Raw genomic sequence first — 24,937 nt, 5'->3', positions numbered from 1 at the left:
AAAAAATAACCCAATAAATATTCCCTTACTTTATTTAAATTTACAACAATCACTTTATTTCATACATTGGTTTCCGAATTATCACCCGATTTAAATCAGCACCTGTTGCCAACTTCACACGATTCAGTTCCATTGCGCGGGATTGCGCCAAAAGTCAAAAAATGTAGTCTGTTTTCGTGAATTAGACAATGTTTCGTGTAATTATTTCTAGTTTGTGATTTTTTATCTCCTTTATGTAAGTACTTTCGGCCCCCGTGACGTAAGTACCGTTACATTTTTTGTTAGGTTAAGTCATGTCACTACACGACGAAATCCCGGCTTTTTCCATTTGGGAGACCTTAAGCGCGACAATTCCGGCCCTAATGAGCATGAAACCGTCCGAAAAGAGCGCCGAACATTTGGCTAAAATAATCAAATCGGGGGATTTCACAACCATTTTCGTCTACAGCAGGGACCCCCTGAGCAGTCTTGACGACTACCGAAGGATCGCCGGGAAGTACAAGTCCTTCACGACGTGGTTTCTCGGCCGCTTTTTCTACCTTCTGAGTTGCGAAAAGTTGTGCAAAAGTCACAATGTTTACGTTGAGATCCAGTTGTGTGTCTTGGAACAGCTATCAAACACACAATTGAGCGTTTACGATGAGTTGGCACGGGACTATTGCGAAACCCTGAACAGTTTGTGCCATTTTGTCAAATCCGGGCACAGCACCTTAACTCTCAACGTTTTTGTCCCCGAGAAATACGCAGATTTGTGCCAGAAATTGAACCTCGAGCCGATCGCTATCGAAATCAATCAGAGAAACTTCCCCGATTTTTTCCTCAATTTGTTGAGGATTGTTAAATTTATTTTGGGCCAAAGCGTAGAGTCTGACTGTTACACAAGCGCCACGTACCGGAATTTGGACGATTTGTTGTTTTTTCTTTCCTATTCTTCAGTCGCCGTAAAAATCGAAATTCTAAAGATTTATCTCGATTTGGCCAAAAAATTCGACAAGAAGAACGATTTCGGTGACTTAATCCGGTTTAAAATGGAGCTGTTCGGGCGATATTTCGAACAGTTAGTTTATGAAATTTACAATTGTAAAATAGCCACAAGTACAAAAGAATTCCAATCGTTTGAACTCATCACGTTTGAGTTTTTCGGCCAGAATTTGGATACCCAAATTTTCGAAAAATTGAGCGAGTTTTTGCTCACCAAAACCGGCGAAATTGCGCCATCGGAGCCACTTTTGAATTTTTGTAAACGCAAGAGGTGTACCCCCTTGTTTGGAGAATACAATTATGAAAGTTTCGTCAAAACGGCCTTAGCTGATTTCAATACGTCGGTACTTTGTGGTTTTAAGTCATTTTTGTTGACCCAAGTTAGAAATATAAGACAGGAGGCTTGTAAAATCAAGTGTGTACATTCGGACAAATGGAAAATTTTTCGTGGCCAATTTATGCAACAAATTGAAGCCACCGATTGCACTAAAGACTGTAAAATACCCCAATTTTTGAAATTTCTGACCCACCTTGCAACAATCCTTACCGAAGTCGCAATCGAAATGAAAAACTCGAATTTGGAATTTTTTGAGGAGAAAATTTTCCTCATCAAAATCCTGGCACTCCTCAATCGCCATTTCGCCACGTGTGACAACAACGTGCCAATGCCCTCAATTTTCGACTGTTTTTTGAGTCTAGTCTTCGTTACCAGTCCCCCAAACGTTACTTTTTTCTTCGATATGTTTTCTTGTATTTTTGTGCAAAATCAACTCAGCTTTGGACACTTTCAAGGCACGAGCGATTTCCCACGATACAAAAAGGAAATGACCGAATTTTGCAAATACGTCACTCGTTACGCCCCAAAGGACGTCGCGTTTGAATACTTGAATGAATTTTTGGCGCGAATTTCGAGCGGTTTTTTCGAAATCGCCCAAATTTACGAAATTGAATCAAACTTTATGAAAATCACCAAACAAATGAATAACGTGGGGGTTGTCAGGCATTTAGCCCACATTTTGACAATCTTTCAAAACCCAGACCGGGTCATTTCGGAAATCCTCACACCGGCCCTTTCGTCATCAAACGAACGGGTTTTGGAAGAAGTGACCGAAGCCCTGCCTGACATTATTTGCGTCTCGTCGAGTGATTTTGTCAAACTGACACGAATCGAAGAGTGTCAAGTCAAAATTGACATTTTTTGTAAAAAATGTCATGACTTGACAAGTGACGGATTGAGTGTCACTTTTGCCAAAATTGACGTCGATTTGACAACTCTCCAAGGCGCCATTTTGAAAAACGTCCTCAAATTCCTCACTCTTGACAATGCGGGCCTCAAATCGAGAGCCTTGGAGGTGTTGCCGTTTTGCTCCAACCACATCCTCAAATTCCATTCGGGCAACGTTGCCAAAATTTGGGTCGAAAAAATCGGCGATTCTGACGAAAACGTGCGAAAAACGTTCGCGAAAGTGGTCCCAAAAATTATCAAGTGTGCGCAAGAGAATCAAGTTTTGAGCGACACTACTAAAAGTGAAACAATTGAAATACTCTTCAATTGTTTATTGAGGCTTTGCAAGAGGAGTCTCCAAACTAGCGATTTTACCTTGCAAGAGACACTCTTGTGTACAGTTGAGGAAATTTGCAACGTTAGATGCGAGAGAACTGTTTTACCAACAATTCGAATTTTGATTTATTTCATCATGGTGCCGACGTCCAAACATTCGCTAATCGCCGTAAATAAATTCTTCAAGTTGGCTGAGCTCCACGACACCACCCCCAGCCAACTTTACAAGCAAAACAAGCGCGAGATGTGCGAACTGATCGCACACTTGTGCATTGTGAACCAGACTTTAGTAAATTACCCACTCGCCACCTCGCTGTGTAAAATCTCAACAACGCTAGAGTCTTACGGTTCTAAGGATTTTGTCACTCTGGAGTGCCAACACCTGTTGCCGTTTTTCGTCCACAAGGCCATTAAAAGCCCACTTGTGGGGAACTTGATCGAGCAGATGGCGCTGCTCATCGACGTCGGTTTAACCGAACTGTTGGCCAGCATCTACGGAAACATCTTCCTCCACGTTTTCCTCAACGGAACGAAGGACGATTTCAAACAATCGACCCTTTATTTGGAGAAAACAACAGGGTTGCCGTCGGCAACGTTACGAAAGCGCAACCTTTGGGAGATCCTTAAGCAACTGTTGCTCAACTTCCACGAAAAACGCGATAAGGTCGTGTTGGCGCTGCGTTTCCTGGCCAATGAGGACGCAGAAACGCGAACAGATGACGTTCGCGAGTACCTACAGCCGCGCCTTTTGGGCCTTTTGCAGCACTTTGATTTCAAACTAATGGCCAAGAACACCAATCGCAAGGACGCGATTTTGCTCAGCTTGGCCGATTTTCTCACGTTTTTGGGCGCGAGTTATGTGACGCCGCTCCGGTTCAAGGTTATTGCAATGCTGCGAACGGCCGATTGCGGGGACTTCCCCGACTTGAACTGCGACGTTTGGGACGCTTTTATCCGAAGCTGCGAAGTCGGAACGCTGGCTTCGCAGTTGGCCACGATTTTCGTCTCGTTGTTGCCTTTAATCAACTCATGCCCCAACAAAATCAACAACATCTTCAAGTTTCTCGTTGTCGAGAACGAGACGCAAGCCAGGGATTCGATCAAGGATTTGTTCTTTGTTGACGATCCGAAAGTCGATGCTTTGGTCGTGCAGACGATACGGAAGTACGTCCGAAAGTTCGACGATTGCGGGCTGAAGGAGAAAATACGGATTTTCCTCAAGTATTTGACGCACGAAACGGTCGAAGTGCGGGTGAGGAGTTTGAAGCAGTTGAAGCGTTTGATGGAGAAAAACCGGGAGGAGTTGGACCAGATGATACTGGGGTATAATGGGATTGATCCGATTATTGTCGAGTTGATTGAAATTTTGACGTTGGGGTGCCGGGAGAAGGACCCCGTGCTTAAATTGGCGTGTGGGGAGGTTATTGGGGAGTTGGGGGCTGTTGAACCCGCACATCTTCCGCGAAAGTACGCCCAGAATGGGCGCTTCTTCACGTTTTTTATGGACGATGATGGGTTTATTACTAATGCGTTGAGTGAGCTCACGAGGGCGCTACAAGGAGAGAAAAACACAGTTGTACGTGAAATTTCACAAGTGATTTGGAAAAGTCCAGTCACGTTTAAAAGTTAGAAAATTAATCTTTTTCTTTACTAAAAACCCTACATCACCTAAAATTATTTTCAAATATACAGCCATTCCATGATTACGGACGGGACATAATATTGTGTCAAATTTTATTTTCAAAACGATTTATCGTCTTAAAAAAAGCTTTTAAAAAGATAATAGTTAAAGTGATGATATTAAATTAAAAAAGCACTAAGCACCAATGTTGCGTGATTAATTGTTATATACATGCCGCCAATTTTCCCAAAATCGTTATAAAAATAATTGATTACGGACGGGACACGAATACGCCTAGAAAAAATTTATTCTAAAATAAGTAAAAAAGTCTGAATATATTGTTACAAAAGAACACAAGAACAAGTTAGATTGTGATTGTCAATGATAAAAATTGTGAGATCACGGACGGGACACAAATTTTTTTTAACAAAAATAAGAAACAACTAACAATTATTATCAAAAAGAGAACACCGTTCTTGTGAAAAATGACTGAACGAAAAGTAACGCACAAAATTCATATCTTTGTTATCAGTCATTAAAAAAAACTCGATCAGGTCGATTAATTTTTTTAAATGACAACCGACATTTTTGTTCTCTCTTTGAGAGATACACACATCTTTATATTTTTGGTAATAAGAAAATAAATAAAATTAAAAAATAAATTTAATAAAATGAGAAAATATTGACAGTTAAACATAATGGGCTTTACTTTTTTGTATTTTTTATAAGCGGCAATTGTGTTTTATAATTTTTTTTTGTATAATTAGCATTAAAACACTTAATATGACACATAAACACAAAAAAATAAATAAAAAATAATCATTCCTTAAAAAATAAAGCAAGATTAAAAACTTAAACTCTTTGTGTAATATTCTCAACGACTTTTATAATTGTTTTATTTTTATATTTTCCTTTTTTGTTTTTTAGCTTTACTGTTTTTTGTTTTTTATACTTATTAGAAAGAAAAAAAAATTATTCTCTAAAACACTAATAAAAAATGTCATGTTACTTTTGGTTGTCTGTATTTTGTCGAAAGCTTTGGAAAAATAATTTTTGGATTGTCGTCTCTACTTAACTTCCATAATTTGAAAGCCCTTGATTTTGTGCACGCATAGAATTCTTTACTATTCTTAATTACACTAATTAGTACTAATTACCTTAATCGAAGTCCATCATGTCTTATTAGATTATGAAGCACTAAGTTAAAAAATATAAAAAAATCCAACACGTCAGAGTTAAGAAATCTATAATAAATTAAAAAGCAAAAGCAATTCTTAAATAGCCAAAAAAACAAATAGGCTTTTACTTCGTTTTTTGTATTTTATTTGGGTAAGTTTCCCTTATAATAGTTCAAGAATAATCTTATAACATCTGGTGATAATTATGAAATAACTTAGCCTGATTAGTTACGGAAAAAACAAAATACACCAGGTATGCTGTTTTTAGCGCTTCTGAGAGAGTGTAAATATATAAATTGTCCACAGATGTAACAAAAACTATCAGAAGCTAATTTGCATCCTATATTAGACATGTTGTATTGTATTGTAAATTATCTTTCGTAGCAGAAAAACTGGGACGTGATAAAGAAATTAAAAGACTAAACGAAGAAACTCGAAGTATTTTCTTTCATTAGTATAAATGTACAGTCACGTTTAAAAAGAATGACACCCTGATTTTTTTAGGTCATACGTTTCAACAAAGAGGTTAGTTTACAAACTATCCAACTAGTTTACACAGTTTATATCTAGCCAAAGGTACACATTAACCGTTTCATATCGAAAAGATTTGTGGCTTTGGATTTAGAGGTGTCATTCTTTTTGATCGTGACTGTAGTACTAGTTTATTTGCACTAGCGATTTCAGAATTAGTACATCTTCAGGTACGAAGCCAAGCAAAATATTAACAGAAAAAAAAACAAACTAAAAATCTAAAATTCGCCCCAAATAGAAAAACATTAATTGGGGAAATTGGCGAAAATTGGTGAAAATGTCACTTTTCGACTACTGAAACGATAGGTAATATATTTTTTTAATGTTTAAAGTTAAATGTCTTGAGCAATCAGTGAACAGAATAAAGTAATATCCTTAAAGCCTTTCTTCTATTTTAAAGTGGTGAAAGTCCTACTTTTCTACGATTCTTATTATTTGCGTAGTTAATTAAAAAAAGCGTGTTTTCCTCAGAAAAACAAAGTTATTTCAAAAACTAAGCTAAATCGACCAATAACATTAAGCAACAGCGAAAAAGCTAATTTCGGAAATTTTAGGTGTATTTACGGCTTTTATAAAAAAGTTCAATTTTCTAACATTTAAAGATGGACTTTTTCAAATAATTTGCGTGAAAACATTGCAAATTTTTGTAGAACATGGACCGCTTCGCGGTCGCAATTCAGGAAATCCTGAAGAATCACGACATTTCGTCAGACGAGTCAAGTGCTCGGAACGACTTATGGAAACAATTCCCCGAAAGTCAGCAGGAATTAATGTTGCCTTTGTTAACCTCGCGCTATATCGTGTCAGAAATGCAAGAGATGGACTTCCCGAGCCCGATTTACGGCAGTCCGGAGGGTTCCACCTTCCAAACGTGGCTTTACAAGTGAGTCTAGCTTTACCAGGTGGGGCAACTTTATCGCGCACTAAAGTAAATCGCGATTTCTAATTAAATAAAAAAAATGCATTTTACACGCTTGACTGTACGTTCAAAAGGTATCTCTCCTAATTTTTTGGTAATTTTTGACTTACAGATAAAGATAATAATTGAAAAAAAAATGGTAAAAAAGATAAAAAAGACCGATTATTTAACAAACCAAGTAAAAATTATAAAAATCGAGAATGGTCCTTATCAATGTACAAGCTGGTGTGTAAAATTTCAGTAGAAGTGGCGATTTTCTGGGTGCCCCACCTGGTACAACCACTCCAAAACCTCAATTTTTGCAGTTGGACCCGAAGTCTCATCATGACATTGCCTCAAACGAACCAAACTGTTTTAATCCCGTGCCTCCCTGCCATGAAGCAGGACAACCGCATTTTGATGCTGTTCCTGCCCCACATCCTCCTGCATTGCATAGTTGGCGATTCGGAGCGAAATCTCGAAAAGGCCTACGCCGAAATTAAGGCAGTTGTTGGGGCAAAACGCAGTGATTTTTTTCAGCTTCGACCGATTCCATCGGCGAATTGTGGCGGCCCAACGCTCGAAAAAGACATAAAGACGCAATGTACGAAAGTTGTGTTCGTCGTTTTGGATTTTTTGGATCGGTGGACGCGCGAATGGCAATGGAGTAAAGGTTCAACGGCGAGGAGTGATCCGAATTTTGTCAAAATTAAGAGTTTTGTGGGGAAGTTTTGCAATTTGGAGTTGGCCGTTTGTAATTTTTATTGCGGGGAGTACCCGAGGGCCTTGAAGTATTTGGAGGATTACGTGGCGGAAAATCCGGGCGAAATTTCGCGGCAGTTGACTTTCCTGGCAGAGGTAGGTACGATTTGTTTTTAAATAATTTTTTTGAAAAATCTTGAAAAATATTTTTCATTTGCTATGAAAAACATGAAAACATACCTGGTGTTCCATTTGAAAAAAAATGAGTTATTCAACTTTCTGAGTTTTGGCACACTCAGTATACCTACGAGTATTATCTGCGTGCTTTAACTAAAAGTCGTCTATTTGCTAAAACTACAAGGTATTCTCAATTTTTCTATTGCAAATTTGTCGGAAAATATTCATTAAGTCGATCTACCGGATAATGAAAACAGCAAAATAGCAAAAAAATTACATAGCGATTACACACCTCTGTGGTCACCCTGTATGTATCACAGTATGTATCTACCTAACTAGGATTTCTGATTGATCTACTTTTTTCTCAACTAAAAATTCCCGGAAATTTTCGATTTTTTAAGAAATTACCAAAACCTGAAGAAACATGTTACACAAAAAATAAAATTTCCAAAGTTTCCAGATAACGAGAAAAACTGTGAATTTTTTTAGTCGCGAATAGGTCAGAGTTCCTAGGAATTCTTGCTTTGGAAAGTCTCGACCAGAAACCCTACAAATGACTCAGTTGTAAACATTTTTCATCGCTTAAAAAAGTCATTTCAACTTAATTACATTTTCATAAAAAGTTTATAAAAAAGCAAAAGAATTTGTTATACAAAGGTAGATTAAGTAAATATTTAGCGGTGACAAAGCAACCTTTTTTTCATCTTTCGTGCTAAAATGATTATTATTGTTATTATTGAAGTTGGTCACCTTATTTTTTGTTTGATATTTTTTAATAAAATATCCATGTATTACATAACAGAACTAAGAAAAAATGTTCTTGAAAATATTAAATTTACTTGACATGTTGTCAATCGTCCATGATAATTATTGAGGTTAAAATAGGAAGTTAATCGAAGTCTGGGTTTTAAGTCGCCGTTTCGAGTTTATCTTAACTCTTATTCATGACTCAAAACATTTTTTGAAAACCAAAGATTCATTTGTTACGTCTGGTTCACATTTTTAAGAAACCATAGAAAAACAGGGTAGTTTTCCTTATTTTTGGTAAAAAAAGTTTGGCTCACATTTCAAAAAACACCATAAAAAATAGGGTAGTGTGCATAGAAAAATGGATGTTTCAATAGATAAAATGGGTCTAAAAACAGGTCATTTTCTTAGTTTTTTGTGTTTTTGAACAGACTTCAATTGGCTGTTTTCCAAACTCAACAACGACAACTCAAAAATCTACTCATTTTTCTAAAAAAAAAAACATCATTTGGGAAAATTTGAGTTAGAACTTAGGGTTAAAAATCAAGGAAAAAAGTCAAATTCAACGTTGTTTTGGTAGAAATACGGATTTTTGTCGAAAAAAAAATGCATAGTAGAACATGGGAAAATTTTCAAGTTGATGCGATTTTGTTTAATATTACAAAAGTGATTGGAGTTTAAATAACTATATTTTAACAAGGCTAACAATTTTTTTAATTTTTAACAGTTGCGTCCTGTTTTATGTTGGTGCTCTGATTTATCCCGATTTGTCCCGGTTTTAAGATTTATAAGTTACTGCGAAAATAGTATGTATCTACCTAATTAGGATTTCTGATTTATAGATTTTTTTCCTCGACTAAAAATTCCCGGAAATTTTTGAATTTTTGAGAAATTTCCAAAACTTGAAGAAACATATTAATTAAATAAAAAATAAAATTTCCAAAGTTTCCAGAGCTGAATCTTCCGCCGATGATCAATATTTAATTGATATTTAATTTATTAAGATTATCAATATTTAATTTTTATGAGCAATATTGTTACTTAGCAGGTTTTCTTAGGAAATTTTAATATATGTATTTATACGGAGTTAGGTGGATTTTTCTAAGTGTTCTCACTATTGTGACGACAAATCTTTGATCTTATCAGAATATAAAACTAAGAGAATAAAAAAATGGAACGTGAATGTTAATTTTGTTGAATAAACTTGTAAGAAATGAATTACTTATTAAAATTAAACGTTAAGACTAGAATTCGGACTTTTTAGCACAAAAATGACGGAAACAAGCACTACAATAAGCTTAAAATTTAAGCAAAATACGCATAAAAATGCTAAAAAAACTCAAAATATGCCTAAAATATATCCAAAACTTTTTTCAAGAAAATTTCAGCGCTATTGAAGACAAAATTTATTTATCAGGTGTTTAACAAAAACAAACTTTTATGAAAAAAAAACTAATTAGTACATCTTCAAGTAATTTTAAAGACATTCAAGAATATATTTTTTTTAATTCTATTTACTTGTCGAGTTAGATATTAAAACATTTTTATGGAACCTTACTACGGCAAATATTTTTAGTAAAATATTTTGCTCTAAAAATGACTTATATTTTTATAATCCAGTGCTTTTTTTTAAATTAAATTATTCGCGTTCCGAGCTCATTACTAAGATTTGCTGAGCTTGGCTGAATTTCATTCGTTAAAATTTTCAAAAAAAAAATTAGTTCAAAAAAATTTATTTTTTGTAACTACGAGATAATACTAAAGATATAAAGACTTCAAAAACTTGAAAATTGTTAAAATTAGCATAAAAATAGCACAAAAAACTTTTTTTTTTGCATAGAAAAGCCAGATTAGCAAATAAGCATTAAAAATGTGGTTTATTTGAAACAGAAAAGCTTAATTTGTCTATATCAACAAAAAAAAAATAAAAGCTAGTTATTAAAATAACTGTAGTTATGACTTATGACGGATACGACATTTTTATACTTAGCTGTTTTGAATAGCCGATGCGAATTGCAAGTTTTGTTTAAACTTGACTATTTTTGTTTAAATAAATTTAGTTTCATAGTTTTCTGTTGTTTAAAAAATGTCGTGCGCTGGTCTATTTAATAGACTTGATAAACCAAAATACTAAATACCTGACACTTTAAAACAGCCACTAATCGGTCCGGTGTTAAAATTCACACCCAGACTAAGGTAGCCGGCTACAATTTTCCAAAGGATAAAAAGACAAAAATTTAGCTGTGTTACTTGTCACGCAATTTTGATAACTCACAACTACTGTAGCATTTGGAAAGATATATCGAAAGATATGTTTTATGGCAAACTATGCAAAAATAGCTGTGTAAGAAGTTTTCTACAATGTCAAAAAAACTTGAAAATTACGAGTATCACAGATAATGTAGGGAATGCTAATACAGATCGATGCAGAAAAAAAAACTCCTCCATCTAATAAAATAAAAATTGGAAATCCCTTTTGAAAAAATCAAGTTATGGGTACTTGAAGTTGTCTAAACTTAACCTTAAAATTTTTGGGTTTATTAATTTCTTTTCCAATTTTGAAAACACTGGAGAACAGATAAAGGCTATCTCTTTTAATTCTCCAAATATGATTTCGAAATCTCTAAAAGTAAGAGAGTTACCGATTTTTTAAGTAGCAGATGCAAATCCAAAAATTTTCAAAAAATCTTAAATATCTCGAAAACAGTTAAACTCAGGTATAGGGAAAGTTGATAAAAACGGCCTTAGAATAACACAACTAATCCAAAAACGCAGTGAAAAAAATAGCTTTCTATTTAAAATAAGAGAGCTGCTAACAACTTCCGGTATAACTGGAAGTGCCGCCATCTTGAAAATAATTTCACTGAGCAGAACTCAACGGATTATGGCTGGGTACCAACTTTCAAATAAATATCTTTATTAGAACTCACAATACTTTTAATGGGGGGTTTAGATGGAACACCTGTATATTCTATTTTTTGGGGCCTAGGCTATTCGGAAGTAAAATTACCGTTGGGGGCGCCACTGAGCTAGGTCGAAAACAGTAACCATAAATGGCGGGAAAATGTTTATTCGGATATTTTGAGCGTTGTACGAATTTTGGGGCTTCACAATTATTACATTGCCTATGCGGAATGATTATTGCATCTTTGATGCAAGAAACTTATGTTGACAAATGAGAGATGACGAGGAAAACACGAATAACAAATGACTGTTTGGTTCACTTTCTTTATTGGAAAATTATTACAAAGACATTGAAAAGCCTACCTTTTGGCATAATTTACGTTTAAATGTATCAGCAGTTGTTAATCTTTATTGTAGTTTTGTAGATTTACCGCAGCATTTCATGATTTTTTCAGTGGAAAATTCTAACCTAAAATTCATAACACTTCACTAATTTATTGGTTTCTTGAGCCAAACTTTGTGTTCGCTGTGATCCATTACTTATAATCTTTAATTAGACAACTGCTTGATAACACTTTGTAATCAAAATTTAAATATTTTTTACTTTTTATCCACTTTCAAGTTCCAACAATAAACACTTTATACCACGAAAAACTACAGAACCAAAGTCAATGCTAGTATTTACCACCACGTACTTTTAAAGTAATTCTTTCTATTGTAAATAATTAACACTATACACGCAAAATTGTTGAACTATTCATTAAATGTCAGTTAAATGTGGCATTACGAAAATTTCTTTACTGTTTTCGACATAGTTCAAAAGTCATCACCAGAGGGCGTCTAGTTAATTTTATTTCCGAATACACGCAAAATTGTTGAACAATTCATTAAATGTCAGTTAAATGTGGCATTACGAAAATTTCTTTACTGTTTTCGACATAGTTCAAAAGTCATCACCAGAGGGCGTCTAGTTAATTTTATTTCCGAATTAACGTTAGTTTTTTCTTTTGTTATAAATATTATAATAAATAAATTACTATTATTTTTAAAAGATTTACGCCCAATTGGACGAACCCGACGGCGTAGCCGGCGTCACAGCTCTCCAACCCACCGAGCCCCCGATCGAACAGCGCATTCTCTCGCTCGAAGTCTCCGGGAAGCTTTCCGACGCGGCCGCTTGCTACGAACACGTCCCCCAGATGAAGCTCCACCACCTCAAAAGCCTCATCCAGTGCTACCTGGACCTGGACAACGTCCACACCGCCCTGCACGTCGCCCAAGGCGCCCTCAACCGCCAACCCGAGTTCGGAAACATGCTCCTCGAACTCCAAGCCGAGCCCTTGTGGCGCCTCGGCCAGTACGACGACCTCGCAACGCTCCTAAACCGCCCCCAAATGACCCAAAACAACTCCTGGGGCGTCACGATCGGACGAGCTTTACTCGCGTTCCAAAACCAAGACCGCCAGGCTTTTGACACAATAATCGAAGACATGAAGAGCCAACAAGTGGATTTTTTGGGGGCTGCCAGTGTGGAAGAAGGGGCCTATCAGCACGGTTATTGTTACATCAGTCGGCTGCACGCCCTCAATGAGTTACAACAAGTCGAAAAAACCACCTATGAAATACTCGCCAAAGCAGATAATTGCGATTTTGTTCGTCGGGTGATTGAAAACTTGGCGAAAGAATGGGAGTTGAGGATCAAAGTCGTGCAAGAATCGGTGCGCATAATCGAGCCGCTTTTGTGTCTCCGAAGAGTGGCAATCGAACAGTCGAAACGTTTGGTTGAGGATCGAGTCGCTGTGGCCGTCCCGATGCTCAATTCTTTGTTGGGCGAGTGTTGGTTGTTGAGTGCACAGACGGCTAGATCGGCTGGGGTGCACCAGCAAGGGTTCACACATACGCTCAAAGCAGAGGAGTACAACCCGGCAAGTTTGTTCGTTGAAAAAAGCAAATTGCATTGGTGTAGAGAGGAGCATGAGCAGGCATTGACGACGTTACGACGGGGCTTGGAGATTTTACTGCCCGATAATTCGAAGGAGGCGATCGCTGCGTTGTCAATTGAGAAGAGGAAGATTTGTGCCGAAGCGAAATTGTTGATTGCGTGTTACAATGATTCCGTTTCGAATGTCGATACTGATATTAAAACGGCGAATTATCGGGAGGCTAGTGAGGTGTACAAGGAGTGGGAAACGGGGCTGGTAGGTTTTTCTGGCTTACTTTTGAAGATATTCTTCGGAAAACTTGCCAAATCTTCCAACTTTTGCTAAAGTACTTCGAAAAAAATCAAAAATAAACGAATTTTAGACTTTTGCGAAATAATTGCTAGTCAGGACGAAAAACGTGTTAAACTGCTTGAAATCTCGCGAAAAAATATTTTTTTAGTTCAAGAAGGTATTTCTTAATCGTTTGAGAAACGACAAAAAGTACTCCATCTTTAAACTAATTCAACATTATAATAATTTTTCGCCTAGTTCTGTGAATCGAATACATTCTGTAATAATCATCTGCTGATACAAATTGTTTTGTATGAACATGATTTTTCCACAATTTGTGGAATTGGTACATTTTGAAAAAGAAACCTTACATAAAAAAACAGTATTTGATTGTATTTGATTTTGCTTAGCCGTTTTTGAGCTAATTTTGTGTTTTCCTGATTAAGTTTTTGAGCCCAAAAACGTGCTTAAACAATAAAAAAAGGCGAAATTGATCCTATTTTTGACTTATAATGTGCAGATTTTTCTTAATATTTAATTAATATTTTGTCTTAATATTTAGAATGTGGTTACACCAAGCAAAAAACTCATTTTAAACTAATTTTGTAATTTTTGGCTCATTTTTGACGAAACTGTTCCAAATACTTGCCTGAAAAACTTTGAAAAAAAAATAGAACGTTGGAAAAAGGCAAGAGTAACAACATTTCCAACCATTTTTTGGCTTATTTTTGACCATATTTTGCGGAACACCTGCGTGATAGAGCAAAAAACGTGTATTAAACCCCTGGAGAAAAGGCAAAATGACGTCAAAATCGAACAAATTTATTTTATTTTTTTGCCAGTTTTTGCGATTTTTTTTTTAGTTCAAAAAATACTCTTAATTTTGAATTAGGAGTTATTTCATTTAATAATAATCTTACGTCTCTTTCTCTGAGACGTCAGGAATCTAAGTTGTGCATCTCTGCTCTTTACTCTTAACCATCCTAATTTTTTTAATTTTAATAATATCAAAAAATGTTAATAAAACATTTTTGTGTAAAAATTTTTGGTTTACAATTTTTGTTTGGAAGATGGTTGTTACAGGTAAAATCCTCGACAAAAAATAAGGAAATATGTAAGTTTTTTTATTGTTGAAACTTGCCTTTAAAAAGTTATAGCTTGTGAAAGAGATAAATTTCTTAAAAAAAACAGAATTTAACTGAGGTGGTTATAATCCTCACTTTGCAGTCTCGGATAGAAAAAGTTTCGTGGTAAGTTCCTATTTAGAAAAATTAAGCGTAACTCAAAAACAAAAAAAAAACAAAATATTTTGGATTTTTATATTTATTTATATATCACCGAAAAATATGACATCCAATTTTAATTCTTAAATTTCCGTATTTATCCACACGATTGTTATCCACTTGAATAATACAAGTGTTTATTTAATTTTTGAAAAAACTAATCGATGTACAGGGTGCCCTCATTTTGCATGTCCGAATAGGAGATTTTCGAAACTAAGAGATTTAGAAAAAAACGAATGACACATTATCGAGTCCGTTTTTTGAGAAAATAATTTTCGTCAAAACCACATCCCTTTATCGTCTTTTGTTTTCAACTTTTTAGCAAAATTTTAAAAATTCATATCTTCCTTATTATAAAAGATACAAATTTGAAACAAAAACATTATAGAGGCACTTTTTTACAGAGAATTTAATAATGCTATCTGCGTTTTTTTAATTATTTCTTTAGCGGTAGTAACATAAAGTTGTATTTTTTAGATAAGGATCATAGTTGGCTATGACATTTTCGAAAAGTTTTTTTTCTGATTTAATATGTCTATTTGTGTAACACATTATTTTGAAATAATAAAGAAAATAATATTTTGCTTTTTCTTTATAGTAGGCCATGAAAAATTTTTGAATTTTCAATTAAAAAATGTATTACCTAACAAGTATTTATAATGTAATGATTTTTTGAACACTAATTAATTCAAGAACAATACAATAAATTATTATAACATCAAATTTTTGCAATTAATAAAAATTATTTGTTTTTAGATTTAAAATGGCAAGCTTACATTGTCATTCAATTTTCTAATTAAACATGAAATATCGGAAAAAGAAAAATCTTATTAATTGTATGATTGCCTATCATTAATTAATCATTTTACAAAAAATGTCAATCCAAACACCAAAATCAAATCCCATCTGCGGCAAAAAATACATAACATTATCAACGTTATCTCCATTCCACTTCATTAAATCATAAAAAAGTATCATCTAATGTTAGTGACACATCGTTTTTAATTTTCAACTAAAATCTGCGACGATTGTATATTTGTTCAAATAAAAAAAACTTTAACATAGCTTATTTTGATAAATTCACATTTTTTACTTTAATAACCGTTCACAAAATTTCTAGATTATTCACACCATTTATGTGAAATAATTTTTCCAAGGCCAACTATTTTCAAATATTTTAAATATATTTTTTATTAGAAGTATATAAAAATATCAAACTGTATTTATAATGTTTTCAGTTCAGAAAAAATAAGCTTTTCGAAAATGTCATAGCCAACTGTGATTCCTATTTAAAAAAATTCAACTCTATGTTATTACAGCTAAACGAATAATTAAAAAACCGCTGATTACATTATTAATTTCTTTGTAAAAAAAGTGCCTGTATAATGTCTTTGTTTCAAATGTGTATCTTCTATAATAAGAAAGATATGAATTTTAAAAGATTTCGCTAAAATGTCAACTTTTGTTTATAAGTCCAAAACAAAAGATGATAACGAGATGCGGTTTTAACCAAAATTATTTTCTCAAAAAACGGACCCGAAAATGTGTCACTCGTTTTTCTCTAAACCTCTTAGGTTCGGAGATCCCCTATTCGGACATCCAAAATGCAGCACCCTGTAGAGCAGTATAAAAATATGATCGTTCTTTTTTTTTCTTAAGCTATGCTTATAAAACCTACCATGAAACATTTGTTTTGACAACACTGCAATCGGAGAATTTTAACCACCCCAGTTAAAATCAGTTTTTGTCAAAAAATGTTAATTTTCATTATCTATATTTGCAAGAATAGCTGCATTTATAATTTCTTCTTATTTTTTGTAACATTACAATATTTGTTTTTGTCCTGCAACTGATGATCTCGTTTTACAATAAAGATTATTATTATTATTATTATTATTATTATTAAATGAAATTTTTATACTGAAGTTAGGACTAGGATAGGTATGGCAAATTTTCCGGCAGTATTTCGTATCTAAAATAAAGAAAACCATTAACCAGCGCCATTATATCGATATATCCTCAGCATACCGCCGTGACTAACGATTTAATTAAAATTTTGCCAGTTCCTTTATTTCAGTACCAAACATTTCCACTTAGCATTTTGATTATGTTATTTACAATATTTTACTTAGAAAATGACTATTATCGCAGTATTATTTTATGAGTATCTGTAAAAAATCGGGGATTCCCCCTTTTACAAAGCTTGCTTGTTTTAGGTGAAACTGGCTCAGTTTTACGACCGTCGCTTCGAAAACCTCTCACCCGAAGAGCGCGACAGCAGCAAAGGCAGCGAAATGCAAATTTGGATGATCAATTGCTTTTGCAAATCGCTACGTTACGGCACGGCTTTCGTCTACCAATCAATGCCGCGCTTACTATCAATTTGGTTCGATTACGGCACGCGCCTTTTGGACGTTTCCGACGCAAAAACCCGCGAAGAACGCAAGACCAATCTGATCAAAATGACAAAACTCATCGACTACGCGCTCGAAAACCTCCCAACCTACGTGTTCTTGACCGCTTTCTCGCAGATTATTTCGCGCATTTGCCATCCACAGAAAGAAGTTTACGTCGAATTAAAGTCGATAATAATTAAGCTGTTGCTCGATTATCCCCAGCACAGTCTCTGGATGATCATCTCCGTGATCAAGTCGAGTTACAAAGTGCGCGCGCGGCGTTGTGTCGAGATTTTCAGCGATTCCAAGTTGAAAAGTGCGACAATGTTAAAACTGGTCAATGATTTTACGAGTTTGGCCGAAAAACTGATCGAATTGTGTAACAAAAGCGTGCCACAGGACGTTGAAACGACGACTGTTAGTGCCTTGTTACGGGCGCTCCCCCGAATGTTGGCCAAGCCAGAATTTAGCGAAATTATGATCCCTACGCACAAGTTTCGGAAGTTGGTGCTCCCGAATCCAGATTTTTCCAACACGCAACACAATCCCTTCCCGAATCATTACGTGCATATTGTGGGGATTGACGAGGAAGTGACGCTTTTGAGGAGTTTGCAGCGGCCGAGGAAAATCACGCTGCGGGGATCGGACGGGAAAGGGTGAGTACGAGGCGAAGCCGAGTGCTTCAACTCTACTCTAATAATAATAGCAAGGTTTAGGACCAGTTTCATAATTGAAATAAAGGGACTCTAAACTTAAGGTTTATTTAGCATATTATAACAACAGTTAATTTAATGCTCCTTTACATTCTATTTTGAAACTGACACGTATTGTGTTTAAAAAAGCATTGAAGAATTAAATATATTATTTTTATTTGTTATTTAAAGAATTCGTCGTACGAGTAAAAAATATTTTGGCTGCTTATTTGAATTGAAATAAATTCGGCGATTTTTTACTACCCCCAGGCAGTTTATGAATACTTTTATGGCTTTATAAACAACACTTTTGTGTTGAGGGTTTTATTTTATCATAGAGGTCACAGTTACACACAAATATTTTATGATCATTCTAGCTGTTTCAAAACTGTGTAAACTATGTACTAGGAAATTTCTCATCTAAAAATGATTTATTGATAATTTCAAAATGATAAAACAAATAATTCTTTTTATGATAGACATTAACAACGTTTTGTTATTACGTGCTCCCATAGTAAGTCATATAACTATTATTATTTAAAGTGACTCTGTTAGCGGTTATCGTATGATGAAAAATGAAGATGAAGAAAAATGTTCTGCTAGCAGTTGTCAAACTTCTTGTGATTCATCAGTATCTTGACCACTTGACTCTATTAGTATTATTATTACTATGTGTCTTTGGTTGTTTTATAAACTATTGTAGGCATTCCAACCAGCGTTTCATTTTTTTTAAGTCTTCAAGATGTTGTGATCATTAGATGCGATTTTTCAGTTATCGACAAGTTCTTTATCATTTCTTTTCTAGCTTCATAATACCTAATTGAGCCTGTATGTCAATTTGAACAATTTACAAGTAATCTATTTGAAACTGTTATTATATCTGACCCAGGATTTTTTATTCTTTTTTATATCAAGTTAGCTATTATTGGGAAAAATGAAAAAAAAAAGAAATTGAAAAATAATTCTGTCTAAACCCCTTACAAGTACTGAAAGTTGTAATAAAGATATTTATTTGAACGTTGGTACTCAACCATAATCCGTTGAGTTCTGCTCAATGAAACTATTTTCAAGATGGCAACACTTCCGGTTATACCGAAAGTCGCTGTTAACTTCCTTATTTTAAATGGAAAGCTGTTTTTCAATGCATTTTTAAATTAGTTGAGTTATTTTAAGGGAGTTTTTATCAGCTTTCCCTATACCTAAGTTTAATTGTTTTCGCGATATTTACGATTTTTTTTAAATTTTTGAATTTGTATTTATCAATTAAAAAATCGGCAACTTTCTTAGTTTTAAAAATTTCGAAATCACATTTGGAGAATTAAAAGAGAAAGCCTTTATCTGTTCTCCAAAGTGTTCAAATTTGGAAAAGAAATTAATAAACCCAAAAATTTTAAGGTTAAGTTTGGACAACTTCAAGTACCCATAACTTATTTTTTTAAATGGGATGTCCCAATTTTTATTTTACTAAATGGAGGGGAATTTTTTTCTGCATCGATCTGTACTAGCATTCCCTATACCTATCTGTGATAATTTTCAAGTTATGTTGGTTTTTTGACATTGTACACAGCAATTTTTGCATAGTTTGCCCTAAAAACATTTCTGATTAAACAAACGACAAACTCTGTTCAAAATTATGTTGTCCGTCCTGTCAAAACAAAATAAATTCATTAAATGTTGGTGTCAAAAACTTTAATTTCTCACATTTTTTCTCTCGTTTCCATGCCAACCTTGAGAAAAGGCCTATTCGGAAATAAAATTAACTAGACGCCCTCTGGTGATGACTTTTGAATTATGTCGAAAACAGTAAAGAAATTTTCGTAATGCCACATTTAACTGACATTTAATGAATTGTTCAACAATTTTGCGTGTATAGTGTTAATTACTTACAATAGAAAGAATTACTTTAAAAGTGCGTACTAGCGTTGACTTTGGTTCTGTAGTTTTTCGTGGTATAAAGTGTTTATTGTTGGAACTTGAAAGTGGATAAAAAGTGAAAAATATTTAAATTTTGATTACAAAGTGTTATCAAACAGTTGTCTAATTAAAGATTATAAGTAATGGATCACAGCGAACACAAAGTTTGGCTCAAGAAACCAATAAATTAGTGAAGTGTTATGAATTTTAGGTTAGAATTTTCCACTGAAAAAATCATGAAATGCTGCGGTAAATCTACAAAACTGCAATAAAGATTAACAACTGCTGATACATTTAAACGTAAATTATGCCAAAAGGTAGGCTTTTCAATGTCTTTGTAATAATTTTCCAATAAAGAAAGTGAACCAAATAGTCCTTCGTTATTCGTGTTTTCCTCGTCATCTCTCATTTGTCAACATAAGTTTCTTGCATCAAAGATGCAATAATCATTCCGCATAGGCAATGTAATAATTGTGAAGCCCCAAAATTCGTACAACGCTCAAAATATCCGAATAAACATTTTCCCGCCATTTATGGTTACTGTTTTCAACCTAGCTCAGTGGCGCCCCCAACGGTAATTTTACTTCCGAATAGCTAATGAATTTCTCAAGCCCAACAAAAATTTATTGTAACTTGAAAACTATTAAACTTAAGTATAGGAAATTCTAATCAGGTCGATGCAGAATTAAATTCTCTATGACTTAATGAAATGAAACTTGTTGCATTTCATTTGAGAAAATTGAGTTATTTGTGTTAAAGTTCTGAAAACTTGTCTCTAAATATGTGGGGTTTGTTATTCTTTTTTAGAAATTTGAAAACACCAAAGGATAGATCAACGCTTCCTCTTTCAAATGAGCTTGAAAATATTTCAAAAATTTTAAAAATGGCAGAGTTATTGATTTTTGAAATGGAAGTTATTAGAACTAAAAATACTTCTAATGGGGGCTTTAGGTAGAACACCCTGTAGACCTCGGTCCAAGTTTCAGAGCCAAGAAACGACATAAACTTTTAATGATGTTGTTAAAGATACGTTTTTTTTTGTTTTTAGTGGTTTTCCTGGCATAAAATAAATTGGGAAAATATATACTTGAGAATAGTGGAAGCTGGTTTATAGAAAGCTTTATCAAATTTTATTTCGTTAGTAAAAGTTAACAACGCGAATAGACCAATCAAATTTGTTCAATTTGATCACGTGCTCAGTTAATCTTGCATTTAATTGTCAATTAAATTAATGACGCTACTTTAGACCGCACTGAGTCAATAGAGAATGAACTAAATATACTGTCGTTACAAGTAGCAGAACTAAGGGTTTTCCTTGATATTTCTTTGACGTGATCATAATTATCAGTGTTATCACACACTAGTTTAACAGATATATTTCCAGGTATTGAAAAATCTATATTAAAATCACCTTATATTTTTACTCGTACGACTAATTTCTTCAAGAGAAGCGGATTAAAATCACCAGCTGGTGAACGATACACAAACTATAACTCGACGATAATTACTTTTCTTAAAAACTTTCGACTTTCAGTTATATTCAGATGTTGAAGCCGAAGGACGACCTCCGCAAAGACTTCCGCTTGATGGAATTCAACGATATTGTGAACCAATTACTGTCACGTGAGCCCGAATCGAGACAAAGGCGGCTCAATATAAGACTATACTCCGTTTCGCCCCTCAATGAGGAATGTGGTTTAATCGAATGGGTCCCGAACCTGGTGGGCTTGAGGCCCATTTTGCAATGTTTGTACAAGCAACGTGGGGGCGCAATGACCAACAAGGAGCTCCGCGACGCCAGCTGCAATATCCGGGACCCCCTTACGAAAAAACGCGACGTTTTCATCAAAATTCTCCTGCCGAAGCACCCTCCCGTCTTAGGGGACTGGTTCCGGAAGGCGTTTCCGGACCCCCAGAGCTGGTTTTTCGCCCGGACTGCGTACATAAGGACTACGGCGGTTATGTCAATGGTGGGGTATATTCTAGGGTTGGGCGACCGACACGGTGAAAATATCCTTCTGGACTCGACATGTGGTGATACGGTGCATGTCGATTTCAATTGTCTTTTCAACAAAGGGGAGAGTTTTGAGTGGCCGGAGAGGGTGCCCTTCAGATTGACGCAAAATATGGTGGCTGCGATGGGGCCACTGGGGGTTGAAGGAGTGTTTCGGAAGTCGTGTGCCTGCACTTTGAGGGTTTTAAGGACAAATGCTAATACTTTAATGTCGATTGTGACCCCCTTTGTGTACGATCCGCTCGTGTCGTGGCCCCATGCAGCCAATCACAATACAGCGGAGAAAACAAATGAACAGGTAAAGAATTATTCATTATAATGCATTATTATACGAGTTTTATAAGACGTTCTATTGGGGCACGAATAGATCGACTTAAAGTCCACACACTAAAAATATTTTGATTATATACAGGGTGTTGTATACAGGGTAGTGAATCAAAGTTACATTTTTTTAAATGGAACACTATATATTTTTGCATAATTGGATTCTACGCAAAAAAATAATGTTACTTTATATAAACTATTGTGGGTATATCTCTTTTCGTTTGGGAATTATTCAACTTTTCGTTATAAAAAATACCAATTGTTGAAAAATTACTGCGAAGTCGCCTATGAATATTTTCCGATAAATTTGCAACAGGAAATCTCAGAATGTCTTGTAGTGTTAGCAAATAGTCGACTGTTACTTGAAACAAACAGGTAATGTACAGGTGTGCCAAAACGCAAAAGGTTAATTATTTACATTTTTTTTAATGGAACACCATGTATTTCTTTACACGTGTTGATAGCATTTTTCATAAGCTTTCTAATGATATGCGGTTTGTTTAACAAATTTGAAGTATTTCATAAGGTGTTCAATTTTTTTTTCTTTTTTTTTATTTATTTTATTAATAATTCTTGAAAAGTAAAATTCATTTATGTATCAATTATTAATTAGATTACTAAAGTAATTGGTCACATTAGTTCATTAAAAAAATAAATTACCATTTGACTTATCAAATGCTAGGATAACAAATTTTCTTGTAATAAAATATTTTTTTTTAAATCTCGAAAAATATTTTAAATTTGCCATTCAAACCACATATCGTTAGAAAGCTTATCAAAATTGCTATCGATACATGAAAAAAATACAGGCTGTTCCATTTGAAATGGACTTTTTTATAACGAAAAGTTGAATTCCAAAACGAAAAAAGATAGGCCTCTAATAGTTTATATAAAATTACATTATTTTTTTGCGTTGATTCCAATTATGCAAAAATATATAGGCTGTTCCATTTAAAAAAATATAATTTTGGTTCACCACCCTGTATATAACACCCTGTCATTATAAAAATATTTTTAGTTTGTGGATTTTAAGTCAATCTATCGGATAATAAAAACAGCATACAATATTTCAATTACCAAAAAAGTTATAAACCGATTACACACCAATTTTTTTTGTCTAAACAACTTGTTAGATATTATTCCTGTTGTAAAGTAGTTTTAAACACAGGTCATACGACTCATAAGTTACAAAATAAACGTGATTTCCTCAATTAGTACTTTTTTAAATAAACATTTATATTAGCACACATTAGCTTGACGTGCAAGAATGTAGTCGTTGGAACATATAGTTGTTAGGGTTCGTATTATTGAAGTAGAAGCAAATACTTGTTTTTTTAATCATATCATCAATGTTTTTTCTTTTTCAGGCCCTAGACCATGTCAAAAACATCCAACTGAGGTTGCAAGGAATTATCGTGAAAACGAAGGACCGCTCATTGTCAATACCTTTATCAGTCGACGGACAAACGAATAGTTTAATAAATGAAGCGAAGAATATCGATAATTTGTGCCAAATGTACATAGGCTGGGGTCCTTACCTCTAAGAAAGAGCAACTGTATTTTTCAATGTTTTTCTATTTATCGCTCAGAACGACCTTAATTCTCACATAATTATGAAACGTTCTTTGTAAATCAACTTGGAGACTTTCATTGATCTGGCGCAATTTTCCCTCGCTTTCCCCTGCCACAAGCTGCGCAATGCGTTTGCTGGGGCAGTGCACCAAGACAACGGCCGAAATCACCCCTAAAAATCGTCCTTTAACGACAAAATTACAATGTTCCACCGTACCTTTGTCGTTAATATTGAAAAACTCCATTTCGGGTTTGAGAGTGTAGGGGATTTCCTGTGGCAAAAAATCCAGTAATTTCGCCTTGACGCTGTCAACAATGATCTCTTCGGCGGTCTTATCCGACCAGATTTCCCCCGGATAAGGCCACTCGCCTGGTTTTGCATTGCGAATTAAATAGTTTTTAACTTCGTCTAAACCGCTTCCTGTGAGGGCTGAGACCATAAAAACGTCGCTAAAGTGGGGCCACCCCCGCGTTTCTTTGTCCCTTAGTGGTTTGCCCCCCGGAATGGGGGCCCCCTCGATGCAATTTTCCGTCAATTGGCGAGTGACATCAAGCAGCTTTCGCTTGGATTTGATAATGTCGACTTTATTTAAAACTAGAAAACTGGGCTTGGTTTTGTTGTCTTCGAGTAAACGAATCACTTTAATGTCGAGTTTTTCACGCGTCCAGATATTACTAGCATCGTGGATGACCCCAATTATGTCGGCCTCGCGTAACGACGATTTGCTGTCCTTTAAAAATGATTTCTCCAAACTGAATCTGGAAAATTCACACCTGTGATGATTGAGGTTTGGTGTTTTTGTGCCTACTTTTTGTATTCCTGGAAACTGACAAGGCCAGGAGTGTCCAGAAAGACGATTTGGGAATCCCCTTCTGTGAAAATCGCCTGGGATTTGGCACGTGTCGTGTGGACTTTACTAGACGCTGGGCAAACCTATTTTATTCATTATTTGCGGAAGTGGCAAGAAAAGTGGTCAAACCTTTCGGTCCATTAAGTTGTTGATGAAAGTGCTCTTGCCCACATTTGGGACACCTATCACTGCCACCTTCAACACTTTGGTCGCAATGTCTTCGTGTGGGACTGACACTCGCGAGGCATTTGTGCTGAATTTTACCTCAAATCCGCGAAAAACTAAGCCGATGTTTCGCAACATTTCGTTAGGAAGAGTGAGGTTATGTTTGCAACAACTCATAAAATAAACCATGTTTAGCTAATTTCATTGTCTCAT

General features: G+C 34.8%; 2 protein-coding genes across 3 annotated transcripts; one reads left to right on the top strand and one right to left on the bottom strand.

Moving 5' to 3' along the window:
* The first annotated feature begins 18 nt into the window (after nt 1–18).
* Nucleotides 19–23,772, top strand: LOC655218 (serine/threonine-protein kinase ATR). Of its 2 annotated transcripts, XM_008198473.3 has the most exons (8): nt 19–235; nt 286–4,118; nt 6,523–6,755; nt 7,097–7,628; nt 12,353–13,498; nt 17,013–17,848; nt 21,333–22,110; nt 23,504–23,772. In XM_008198473.3, exons 2-8 carry the CDS (start codon nt 294–296, stop codon nt 23,678–23,680), a joined length of 7,527 nt encoding a protein of 2,508 aa, XP_008196695.1. In that variant the 5' UTR covers nt 19–235; nt 286–293; the 3' UTR covers nt 23,681–23,772. The 2 variants fall into 2 exon arrangements, with proteins under 2 accessions (XP_008196695.1, XP_064213367.1); XM_064357297.1 differs by having other exon boundaries at nt 19–4,118.
* Nucleotides 23,694–24,937, bottom strand: LOC655296 (uncharacterized protein). Its single transcript, XM_961824.4, has 4 exons — nt 24,689–24,937; nt 24,518–24,642; nt 23,926–24,467; nt 23,694–23,880 (listed from the first exon to the last, which is right to left on the bottom strand). Exons 1-4 carry the CDS (start codon nt 24,911–24,913, stop codon nt 23,711–23,713), a joined length of 1,062 nt encoding a protein of 353 aa, XP_966917.2. The 5' UTR covers nt 24,914–24,937; the 3' UTR covers nt 23,694–23,710.

This window comes from Tribolium castaneum, chromosome 6 (genome assembly GCF_031307605.1).
Source record: "Tribolium castaneum strain GA2 chromosome 6, icTriCast1.1, whole genome shotgun sequence".
In the NCBI taxonomy this organism is placed as follows: domain Eukaryota; kingdom Metazoa; phylum Arthropoda; class Insecta; order Coleoptera; family Tenebrionidae; genus Tribolium; species Tribolium castaneum.
Note: the sequence above shows the minus strand (reverse complement) of the source record. Positions and strands in the feature narration are given on the sequence as shown.